The sequence below is a fragment of the Sander lucioperca genome, chromosome 15 (assembly GCF_008315115.2).
Source record: "Sander lucioperca isolate FBNREF2018 chromosome 15, SLUC_FBN_1.2, whole genome shotgun sequence".
Classification (NCBI taxonomy): domain Eukaryota; kingdom Metazoa; phylum Chordata; class Actinopteri; order Perciformes; family Percidae; genus Sander; species Sander lucioperca.
In genome coordinates, this window is record NC_050187.1 from 16,234,661 (window position 1) to 16,247,292 (window position 12,632).

Sequence of the window (12,632 nt, forward strand, 5' to 3'; positions counted from 1 at the left end):
GACCACACCCAAACACTGGAACAGGACTGCACCTCAGCACTCATTCCCCATTTAAATGACCACCAAAAGTTCAAGGAAAGGTATGAATTTCACTCCCTCTCAACACAAAATCAAGACAGGTGACACATGACGACTGAGATTTATGGCTTTTGACATTCATTTTCAGAATTTACAGCAACATCAAGACTCAAGTCCCTGTACCTGAACGCTGGTCACCAAAAAATACCTACTTTGGAGAGAGCCAGGCTAGCTGTTTCCCACTGCTTCAAGACTTTATGCTAAGCTAAGCTAATCGCCTCCTGGTTCCAGCTCCATACTTGGCACACGGACACGAGTAGTGTCAATCTTGTAACTCTCAAGAAAGCTAATAAGCAAATTTCCCAATATATCGAATGATTCCTTTAAACCACAAAAACTGAAATATGATTCAAGTATTCTGCATACTGCAACTCAGTGATAGATATGTTTTTTTTTAATCTATTCTCTACTAGCTTACTCTTTAGTATTGTGGAAATATGTTTTTGTTTCAGTGATGTGTGCATGTAATATCAATCACAGGTAGTTTAGTGTCCCTTTCAGAGTGGACTGACAACTTTTGTAAAGTTTCTCTTGTCAGGATTTGTCCTCACCTATGTGTCCAGGCAGCTGTCTTCCCCGGAAGCGCATGCAGACAGTGACGTTGAAGCAATTTAGGTTCTGGTGGCCCTCGTGGCACTGCGGCACAGAGATGTTGATGGAGACGGGCAGGAAGATGGAGACATCCACGGTAATGACAGGCCGGGTCCTACAACCACATCGACCGACACAGGAACACAGTGTGGGAGAGACTGGACATTAACACGACTCAGAAGTAGAAAGAAATAGTGGAGTGTCACAGAGAATGATCCGGTTACTTACCTCAGCAGCACCACGTTATCTGACATGAAAGCTCCAATAGTGACATCTGCAACAAAAACATACACATTATTGATTTGGCAAGCCATACAGAGGGTATGAAATTAATGCAACATCTGCTGACAGCACTCATTACACCTGCAAATCCAAAACAATGCACAGAGGTCTTTAACTGTCATGCTGGCTAAGTCTAAATGTCAGCTGTGGAATGCAGTAAACAAGATGCCTCTATCACGAGTCTTTGCACTGTTGTGCATGAGAATGAGAGTCAAAAACATAAGGGTGTAAAAAACAAATATCTCATAACCTCATCCTTTGCTATTTGATTTTTTTCATTTTATGTTCCTGGTGTGGTTAAGCCTTCATTTAGTTTGGTATGTCCATACCTGCGTATCCATTGCCATCCATGTCCACATTGCCTGAGATTGACTGGCCAAACATCTGCAGACCAGGGTTTATACTGCGCCCAGACAGTTTCTGTAACAGATGATACCAGCCTTCAAATAACCCATGTGAGCCAACATGGAAAAAAGAGCACATTGTATGATTTGTTTTCTGTCTGTATTTGTTTTTTCATAGCTGAAGTTTTTGTATGGATTAAATAAACAAAATAAATTGTGTTAATAAGTGAGCTTTGGAGATGCTGGTAGGTGGATTATTTTTTAGCTTTGGACAGAGACTAGCTGTTTCACCCATTCTTTATGCTAAAATAAGATAAGCTAAGCTAGTCACCTCCAGGTTCTAAATCTTTTTATCTTAAAAAAGGTGATTTTTAACATTGAAATACTTTGTAGTAACTAATAAATGAGATCCCATGAAGAACTGCTTGCTCCTCATTCAGAGCTACGTGAGTCTTCCGTGTATTCCTGAGGCTACATAACATTCACATCACATTAGTCAGCTATTTCAACAGCTCGATACACAAGGTGAACACATGGGTTTCATCAAAATGTAGCATGCATTGGTACAGACAGAAGCTACAACTAGAGATGAGGAAAAGAAGATATTCTTTTGCTTATGTTAAAAAAATAAAACTACATGATATTGGCATGTTCTGTGACACTAGGAAGAGTTCTTACCATGGAGTATTTGCTGATGATTCCTGTGGCATCCCCATGGTAGATATAAACGGCTCCTCCATAGTCATCCTCTTTTGGTGCTCCTATGGCTACATCTGAAGAGGCAAATAGAGTACAAAAAGCGTTTCTGTGAAAAGTTGGCATTTAAATGAATGAGTATGTAGTGTGTTTGTGAATGTGCACAAAGCTTTCATTAATCCTGGGAAACAAGCTGTTATGGTAAGAGTCTTAATAGACAATTAAGTGTTGTTAGTAACCATAAAAACTTGTGCGACCTCTGAGAGAATGGAAACAAGACCATAAAGTGCTGGCAAGAGCACTGAAACAATGTCTCCTTATCCCATTTCCACAGAAGGTCCATATATAAACTTTCTTTTTATAAACCAAAACACTTCCATGCCATGTGGTGCAGCATACCAGCACTTTCTTTTAGTAAATATTGCACAATAATAAACTCATTATGTAGAGGTAGAATTAAACAAGTAATTTGTTCTTAGTGAAACCAAATGCATTCTGGTTTCTACAGTAGTTCTTTCAAATTAAATAGTAGCACTTTGGTTGTAAATAATAGAATGTCAGTCAGTGCAAGTCTGGCTCTTTCGACACTCCGAGAGTGACGAGTTACAAGATGAGTTATGCTTCCCAGCTGCCATCTTTCTCCGCACACACACACACACACACACTCACACACACTTTGTGCCAGGCTGCAAGCTTCGAGGCGTATCTCACACAGAGATGAAAACGGGCAGCAGCTCCCAGCCTCGAATGTGAGACGGACGCCAAGTCGAGCCCTCAAAGCTAAGCCAATGCAAGTGCCAGGAAAACAGACAGCGTAAGTGCATGTCTGTGTGTCTGGATGACTCTGTGCACACGAGGGTGAGAGAGGGCAATATTTTCTAAAGATCCCCTTCACCGCAGGGTAATCCAAACAAAATGTCTGTGAAAATGACGGGTTTTGTTGCACCTACTGGGAATCTCAACCAGCCAACATTTGAATATCGGCGAGTGTGGGAAACATAAACTGTGTGACTTTATTAATTACCAGATGACAGAGGAAATAGCTTTGTTGCATGACTACAGGACAATATCACGCTAATATAAATGAATGCTATTGAAAAGTGTTTGCCATTGCCTTGATATGGATTCATAAACCACTGGAGGAGCCTTACAAGACTTATACATATAAAAACACGACCCCATCTGAGTTCTGACCTCTCACCAGTGGCCCCAGTGTTGCAAATGGTTTACATGCCCAGAGATGGTTTAGTGGTTAAAGGACAATACCAGTAGTTTTGAATTTAAAGACCTCGTTTTTGGTGCATTCAAGGACTCAAGAGGAAACTAATTTGACCTTTGTTTTGTTTTGTATTGCAGCTGATTAATAAGAAGCACTTTTAAGCACTCTTAAGGTATCACTACACAACAATAATTAACTGACAAGCTGGTTTTAAGTTGCAGCAAGTTTCACGACATATTGAAATAAATTTAGAACAGTGGCTGCCTGCAAGGTTGTAAAAATGGTCAACACAACTTTACAATACTAAATAATGTTGTTAAAACTCCAGTGTGGTCCTGTATGTCAGCGGTTTCTAAACTTTTTGACCCCTTAATGGAAATGAATGCCTTACTGTGACCCCTTGTCACAGGTTTCAGATGTCTATTAAACTTCTCAGGTTGTGTTACTGAATTACTGATTCCAGCTCAAAGAGGTTAGGTTTTTATTATCAAATTAATCACCTCCGACCCCTCCGATTTATGTTGTGACCCACTGATGGAATCCTGACCCACAGGTTGGGTACCACTATTTAAGTATTTCTTTTTCTTCCCATTGGCAAAATACAGAATGTTTACTGTCTCTTTTAAAACATATGAAATACTTTATTAAACAAACTATATATATTATTTATAATAAAAAAATATATGTAGAATATATATAGAATATAACTATATAATAAAATATATAAGCTAACATGGTTGAGAAGTCCTAAATGAGCTAAGAATAATCCAACACGGGGTGTCCTCTAGCTCACCCAGTAGGAGCGTTCGCCCCATGTTGGCTGAGTCCTGCAGCGGCGCAAGGTTCGAATCCGACCTGCTGCCCTTTGCTGCGTGTCATCCCCCATCTCTCTCCCCCTTTCATGTCTATCCACTTTCAAATAAAGGGAAAAGCCCCCCCCAACAAAAAAAAAGAATAATCCAACATTAGAACATCTACTGAGTAAACCTCATCTGCTGAGGAAGACTATGTGATACAGTCAAAAGGTCCAGAACAAGCAAGTTAGTGGATGTTGAGTGGACTCTGTTTTGTTAACATAGAAAAATGTGTATATTAAAAATCAAGAAGGCAGTTTCTAAAGTGTTATTACAATACTTTGTACTGACCTTGATATCCATCGTCATCTATGTCTCCGATTGCGGCAATGCATTCTCCAAAGTGTGCATTGAAAGCATTGTCACCAGTCAAAACACCTCCCTCCTCCATCACCCCCTGACAACAGAAGCAGGCAAGATACCAGTTTACATAATGAGCTGGCAGAAGAATAAAGAAAGGTCCTACAGTATATTGCTGCAGTGAAATTATTGCAGCTCTCAGATAAAAATGATTTGGCCACGGCTGCAGTTAGTTGGCTTTTATCCAAACAATTTAACAACCAAACAGACAGTCAACTTCCCCGCAATAACTCTTAAATACAAAATGTACAAACAGAAGCTCTAGTCTCGGCCAGTTAAATAACTTCTCACAATGCTCCACTGTTTTATTCTGCTATCATGATAACAAACATGGTCAGAAAGAAATCAAACATGGGCCAAACTAAAAAAATCGACACTGCAGACAATACTAGCAGTATAGAAACGTCCGAAGACAGTGTGCGGACATAAATCTGCAAGTTATGTTCTCATGTTCCCACTGACCCGGGGATCCCACTCACATTGCCCTTGCTGAGGTACACAGACACCTGGCCCTCATCCCGGAGCTGGCTGTGCATGGGTGCCCCCACCAGCAGGTCCGACAGGCCGTCCTGGTTCAGATCAACTGCACACAATGAGGAGCCAAAGTAAGAGCCCATCTGGAACCAAGCCGAGCCACAGAGCAATGGGTCAGATCACAGACACTTCTTCAGTTCATACCATTGACATGCTTTCACGCTCTGACTGGATTTACTTCCCTTTTTATATCTATACCAACATTAAAGGAATATTTACACAACTTATGTCTTTATTTACTCGGAATGGAAAGCATTAGCTACCTCCCTGGCTTTGGTTTCTGGCAGCTTTGTTCTTTCTTTAAATCGCCTATGCTGTCTAAACACTTAAGGCAGAGGTAAACAGTGCAGTTCTGACAACAAAGCAATCAGCGTAGCGTGCCTGCAACTCATTGCAAGAATCAACTACATATAGGTTATATATAAAATATGGTTGTGTATATATATATAGCAATAGCCTCAATTCAATATATGTGCTTTGTAATGATTAAAAACAGGACTGTCAAAGACCTCTGGAAGAATATAAGACCACATCCAAGCTCATACCATTTTCCCTGAGGCCTGAAAACTCTTCACCAAAGACACACCATCGATTTTGAAAATGTAAACCTGTGTGAGAGAAAAAGAATCAGTGTAGCAAGCAACACAAGAGGACTTCAACTAAACAACTGGAAATAAGACAAAAGAAGAAGTCCCTACTTTTCCACTGCCACTGTGCTGAGGCGCCCCTGCAGCTATGTCTATCACATTAGGAGAGGAGAAGTGTCCAGCAGTCACAGCATAGCCTGGAGACACGGACAATAATCAGTTACACCGCATTTATTTCTTATATATATTTTTCAACATTCAGCACAATCCTCCTCATTACCAGGCTCTCACCAAGGTAGCTGTATCTGTGTGAGTCGACGTCTTCTTTGTTCAGGTTGTAGAAAGAGTCAGAAGTCAGGTTGTACACCTTGACCGTCCCAGTCCAGTAGTATGACCCCGGTGCTCCCATCACCACCAGCTCCTGAAAATGAAAAGAAAAAAAAACACATTCATTCAGAGGACTGTGATTCACCTTTTATCTGCACTGGTATGGCCTGCTGAAGAAAAGGAAAGAAAAAAGAAAAACACTTCTGGGTGAACGTCTGGTTAACCAATGGCCACAGACTGGTTTGTACTATCTGTTCTTAACCACACAGCCAGATGGCATGCAGGCTGAAACTGCCTCCTTTGATGTGACCAGGAATTCAGAGCCCAAGCAAAGTTGACAGCTGTAAAATGAGTTGTTCACTGCTTTTTGTTGTGATGCTCCACATCTATTAAAGGGACCAGAGCACGACAATTAAGATTATCTGTTTCGGCTGCACTAAAAGTGTTGTATCATTGCTCAGAGTCCTGATTTTCACTGCTGATTTGAGTCAAACCTGACACTATGTCATGTGTCTCAGAGGGTGTGTAGTCACCCCTGAGAACTTAAACAAACTGAACAACACAGTAAATTCCCTACTCAGCAGTATCTATCCACTATGCTGTGATGTCAAACATCTGGGCACATCTGGTTCAGACAAGGATAAGGTTTAACAGTTGGACATCTTTTCTTTGAATTCCTCACATTCTTTCAAGGCAGGGTGATTGTTCAAATGCTTTAACAGATCAACACTGACATCCTCAGTCTGTGAGTCTTTGGATTTAAAATAGCAGGTTCATTGTTGAATCCAACGTTATCAGAATATTTTCTTTTCTTAAGCCGAAAGTCTTCTCTCTAGTGTTATTTACAGCTTTCACATGATGTGCAGACTAAAAAATCGTACATACACAAACATTTGACGTGGTTCCACTTTCAAGCTCCTCACCTGCGCAGTTCTTTTCATCTTATATACTGTGTGGGTACATAATAATAAATAATGAAACTAATACCAAAAATGCACTGCTGTAATAATAACAGCGGTGAACAACATTTTCAAAGGCTCATTGTTCAACAGGTTAGCAGGCAGATCATGTGAAATGATCCCATTTTAATATCTTTGAACGGAAAACCATTTTTAACAACAAAGTCATGTATGCTACTAATCGTTATGTTCTTTATCGATTAATCACTTGATCTTCTAAATGTCAGAAAACAGTGAAAAATGTCCATCACAGTTTCCCACAGCCCAAGCGGACATCTCCAAATGTCTTGTTTTGTCTGACCAACAGTCCAAACCTCAAATATATATTCAGTTTACAAGGATATAAAAGAAAAGTTTCCAACTTTAATAATTAATCAATGTTTAAAACGATTAATTTCCTGTTGATTGATCGATTAGTTGTTTGCAGCTCCAGTAGAGTTGCTTGAGATCAGCACCAGGTTAACTAGAAAGCTAAAATAATGTTATTTAGCATAGGGAAAATAAAGAAATACTCAAATTTCTCACCAGTGAGAATAGTTCCACCCTGAGGACACAGCTGTGCTCAGAGGACACATATTTAAGTCACTTACAGTCCACTGTACTTTACAGTATGTCCCAAATTGAGCGTAACTGTAATTCAAGACTTGAAAAGGACCTTTGCACAACATTCTGCTCACGGGCAACATCAGGAAAGAATTATATTGCTAATGTATAAAAAAAAATGTCTAAACTGGTCCAATTTACATTTTCACATTTCAATGCATTCCTCATATGCACATTTTCTCCAATCTTACTATATTTTTGCTCAAATGCATTCATACATTAAATTTATTTGTTCATCCTCTCACCACTTCCGCTCACTGCACCAACTTCACCTTTCTAGACTGCTTACAGACAAGTGTGTGGGAGACACAAAAAGGTATTGTGAAACCAAGGATGATGTCATACGTTAATTTTCTTAAACGTTTTATCTTGTGGAAGTGAGGCTGCTGCAGCCTTCGGTATCTTCCTATGGAAACATGAGGTAACAGTTATCAGCCGCTGCTTTGATGACAAATGACAAATACTTGTGTATATCTGACTGCAGAATTGTTCACACCATTTGGCATCTTAAACAACAGACCCATATATAAGGTCTCTGCTAACTATTTACCAGAGAGTAAAGTCAACAAAGAGTGAGGAAGAGAAGGTTCGATGAAACTTGAGGCATGTGGTAATGGTAACGGAAATCATACACACAATCAAGTGAGAAAACGAGTCACCTGATAAGAAAAAAGGGTAAATAGACTGCATTTAAAGCCCTTCTCTATCTTACACACACACACACACACACACACACACACACACACACACACACACACACACACACACACACTGTTGGTGGCGGATGGTGGCGGAGCCGCCATCAGGGGCAGTTTCAGTGATTTGGAGGCCCCAGGCAAAGACCAATGTGAGGCCCTTCTCCATTTTGCTTAATGCAATCATAGCTAATGAACAAAAACTATTTTGGAGGCAGTTCTTTTCAGTTAACAAAGCTACAGAACTAAAGGATAACCCCATATGAGAATTCTAACAAAACAACTTTAAATGATGCCACAACAACACACAAGCAATTAAATGCCGCTGATTGGGAAGCTAAGAATGATGGGGAGCAGACAGGAAGGTGAAAGCCAACAGACCCTAAGTTGTTTTAACAGTATATATGTAAAATATATACTTCACTACTGAGGGCCTCATGAATGCAGAAGTCAATGAAAAAACAACAGTCTTTGATGTTTACTCCATATTCATATTTTAGTGAAACTGCAATTGTACTAACCAGAGTTGAGCGTGTTCAACCTTAAATGTACCACTGCAAAACAGACTCCTATACAGTCAGAAAATGATAGAGAGTCCTTTTGTTTCATAAACCTGTAGCTACATGGATTTCAATGGATTCATCCAAACAGCAGAGAGGGGATTTTCATAGATCACAGATTTTCTTTGCAAACTTTGAAATTGCCTCTGGTGAAGAGGTGATGTGTGAAAACAAGTGTAAAATAAGCATGCTGTAGGCTATATGAGCAGCTTCCCCAGCAGGCTGAGCAGGACTTCCTGCCTCCCCCGCCTGGGTCTGGGCCTACTACTACCTGGGTGTGTGACAGCTACATGGTGAAAAAAAAAAAAGGAGGAGCCGGTATCAAAGTGCCAACCTTGTGAATAATGGACTACATGCTCTACCTCCTCAGACACAGCCACAGCCAAGAAAAAAAAACAGTAAGGAAGGTAACTAATGCATTCGTATCATGTTACATAATACTAATAGAATATTGGTATATGTAACATGCTAAGAATGTAAATTGTTACAGAATTACATTTGAAGATCTGTTTCAACTGCTCACTCAGTTTACCAAACAGTGAATTGATTGATGAAGCTCCATGAGTGTCCAGACAACAGAGTTTGGATGACAACAAACAACTATATCTATGTTAGACTAACAGAAAGAGAGAGCATTACATGGATTAAGAAGATGAACAAGCACTGTTACTGACCTCCGTAAAAACTCCCGCTATCCCGGCTTGGCACGAGCCGTGCTCTTCCCCATACTTTTGCTTATAGTCTGTAAGAAAAAACAAACCACAAATTATTTCACTGTGTGCTTGAGCCAGCGTTTACTGGAGTTTTTCCTGCATTCCATATGGAGCTAGTCAAAGTCCCAGTCCCATCCACGAGGAGTCTGGGGGGCCACAAAGCAGACTGGGGTACAACACCACATTCAACAAGAAGACCTCTTACTTGGAGAAGGGGACACAGTGCTCTCAGGTTACAAAAATACTGAGCTTGGATTGGCACAAAATGCAATGTAAATACGGTCCCATGCAAAGTCTGTCTGGCTTCTCCACAACTGTTGGCAACGTGTTACGGAAGGAAGTGAAATCCTGACCTGGGAGCACACTTAAGGTATAAAATAGGCTTTGATAAATAGCTCTGAGTCACATATCAAAATATATGAAGAACATATTTTCATGAGTCAGCTTCAAATCTTACACAGTACATTAGTTTTTAAATGGAACTTGATTTTTAGTGTTGTAGAGGAAAACAACCCGCAGCACAAATGGATTTGATTTACTACAATCATAACAAAATCAGATTTTTCAACCTTGCAAGCAAATCTTTACTAAAAAGCACCTGATTACACCTCCGTCAAAATGTTGGGTTTTTTTTTGCAAAAAGGTGCACAGGGAATTCAAACTCTCCACTTCCATTATCTTATAGCTTTGGCTTAACAAACCCTTCAATAGTAGGCTCTTGCCAAAGTACTTGTGTTGGACTGAGGACGAGAGATCGTACTTCAAGGCTCTCCTGCTACTAGTCTTCAGTGCCAGGACACCAATCAGAGGCCAGAAGCAGATGATGGTGCTGGCTACAGAGACCACGTGCCATGATAAAATGTAACCACAAAAGTGGATAAACAGACTAATTTCTTCTTTTTTTCTTATGAAACAAATCTTCAGGCTTTTAAAAATCAATGTGAGAAGAAAGATTACACATGAACTGCTCACAACTCATGTCCACAGTGAGGCCATAACCTGGGTCTTTTCTTGATTTTAAAGGGTTACGAGGCAAATGGGTTGGGAGACACTGGACTAAACCAATAACATTTCTCACCCCCAGCAATGCGTTTGATCTTTTCAGTCTAGTGTCTATGTCGGCCTAATGTGAGAGGTTAATGTTGGTTAAAATTAAAAAAAATCTGCATTTGATTTGTGCCTCTACTGTACCTTCATAACAAGGGATGAGCGGCTTTGTCCTGCCCTGAAGAGTGGGAGGAATGATGGAGCAGTATCCATGTGGAAGAATATGCTCTGAGTCGTAGTACACATTTTTCCAGCGGTGAGCACAGGCCTGCGAGAGAAAAGCAGGAACGGAAAACAAATTCAGACACATGTTCATGCTGTAAACACTAACACTTCAGACTGCAGGCAGGCGTTCCTCGACCACGCTGATGGTTTCAGCTCTTTCCTTGCTGGGCTGGAGTCAGTGCGTCTCTGCGGCTGTCAAATGATCGTCAATAAGAGGGGGAATTAAAGCCCATCATCCATAACCCCGACCATAACAGCCACGGTTTGTGGTGTAAATATTTCAGCTGTAGCATGAGATATGTGTTTCCTAAGCAGCATTTAATGTGCAGCAAAAAAAATGTCCACATTAACATTTGTGTTTTAAAAGTTTTAATTTCAAAAGAGCTCCTCCCGGCCTTACAGACAGCTAGAGAAGCCAAAGGTTCAGACAGCGGATCAAAAGACAGAGAACAAACTCCTACTTTATTACGCTGCTGCTGAAATAGGGTACATTTCTGAAAACTGACAGCGAGTAATTCTCAAAATAATATTTTGCCGCTGTGTTCTATAAAATAAAACATTCCACAGATCGATAAACAAACAGGATAATATAGACTCAAATTCAAACTCTGCACGAATCAGGCCACATAAATGTGTAAGATGTGGTAATAATGTAGTACCCTGGGGGGCTGGGGGAGATGGTGGTGGGGCTCCTGTGGCTCTGGGGACAGATCTGGAGTCTGGACGCCTCTGTGCAGACAAAGTTCACTTCATTTCCCTTTGCACTGTTTTACTCCCCCACGCACGCACGCACACAGCCAATCTAAATGAATAAGAGCTGGGCAGATTGTGGGCGCACACAGAGCATCAGATGACTGGACTTGGAAGCAAGGTGCTATGTTGAGAAACACTTGTGTTTCAAAGGACGGCTTGGACAACAGTAGTAGCAATACCAGCATGAACTCTCCCTCTTGAGTAGAAGCAGATTTTAAAAGAAAAAATATCAATCAGCTGACATAAACACAGCAAACGGAGCTTTCTTGCAGCAGCTGACAAGTTATTTCAAAGCAGCAAAGAAGGCTTTTATGGTTGGAGTCTGTGCTGTTGTCATGTTCCTGTTCAGTTAAAGGGCTCACTGGTCACAAACAAGGCCTTCACTGAAAGCGCAGATGAAATCACCACCAAACACATCTGCCAAACAGCCATTTCCCTCCTTTTGCACTGAAACTTAAGTCCATTCAGATTAGATACAAAAAAGAGAGGCACAGCAACACGTGGCTCTGGAAATGCACCACTTATTCTAGCCAAGTGTATGCAGATAAAAACTTGTTGTTATACAACGCTACGCTCAAGTTCCCAAGACTGAACGTCAAGAACTCATGAAAGTTGATTTGAAAATCATGCCAATACATTCCACTGAGGTATAAAATAATGGACCTAAGACAAACATACTGAAAGGAATGGTGTTTTAAAATGCCAGTATATGACAGTTATTTGGACGTCTGTATAAGTAGGAATTCTTGTGATTTGTTTGACTACCATAAGAGGTCAACCAGCGACAGGTATTCCAACACACACCTGTTATGAGTGTGTCAAGAGCTGCCCGGTCCACCAGTCGCCTTCAAACTGTCCTGCAAGGCTCCTGGTTTCCTCGCTAGCCACCGCAGGAGACGGGGGTTAACGTTTAATGAAAGGCTGCCCTTGGACGGGACCACCGCAGAGCGGCTGAAGCCTAAACAAACTCTGCCAGCTGCCCTCTGATCTTGGTGCAAATACCCAGCCAAGCACCTTTGGGATTAGCACCAGTTAGTCTTCTGGTTTTTTTTAAATCCATTTCTCACTTTTTATAAACAGTAATCTACTTTGGACAAACCCTGTTCCACTGACTCTTCCAGCTCCAAACACGAGGTAGATGTTTCACAGTATTATGTAACCACCTAGCAGTTTCCAAATCTGTCTGACTTTTCGTTGTTACCCTG

The 12,632-nt window shown here is 40.8% G+C and overlaps 1 protein-coding gene across 1 annotated transcript in view; it reads right to left on the reverse strand.

Annotated features, from left to right (window-relative positions):
- itga9 (integrin, alpha 9) overlaps nucleotides 1-12,632 on the reverse strand; it is a 50,589-nt gene that overhangs the window by 35,211 nt on the left and 2,746 nt on the right. Inside the window, exons 4-14 of the mRNA XM_031302510.2 lie at nucleotides 10,594-10,717; nucleotides 9,364-9,431; nucleotides 5,837-5,966; nucleotides 5,657-5,742; nucleotides 5,504-5,566; nucleotides 4,904-5,041; nucleotides 4,356-4,461; nucleotides 1,974-2,068; nucleotides 1,281-1,371; nucleotides 898-943; nucleotides 630-784 (exon numbers count right to left, since the gene is read on the reverse strand). Coding sequence (XP_031158370.1) covers nucleotides 630-784; nucleotides 898-943; nucleotides 1,281-1,371; nucleotides 1,974-2,068; nucleotides 4,356-4,461; nucleotides 4,904-5,041; nucleotides 5,504-5,566; nucleotides 5,657-5,742; nucleotides 5,837-5,966; nucleotides 9,364-9,431; nucleotides 10,594-10,717 — 1,102 coding nt within the window. The remainder of the gene's footprint in view (nucleotides 1-629; nucleotides 785-897; nucleotides 944-1,280; nucleotides 1,372-1,973; nucleotides 2,069-4,355; nucleotides 4,462-4,903; nucleotides 5,042-5,503; nucleotides 5,567-5,656; nucleotides 5,743-5,836; nucleotides 5,967-9,363; nucleotides 9,432-10,593; nucleotides 10,718-12,632) is intronic.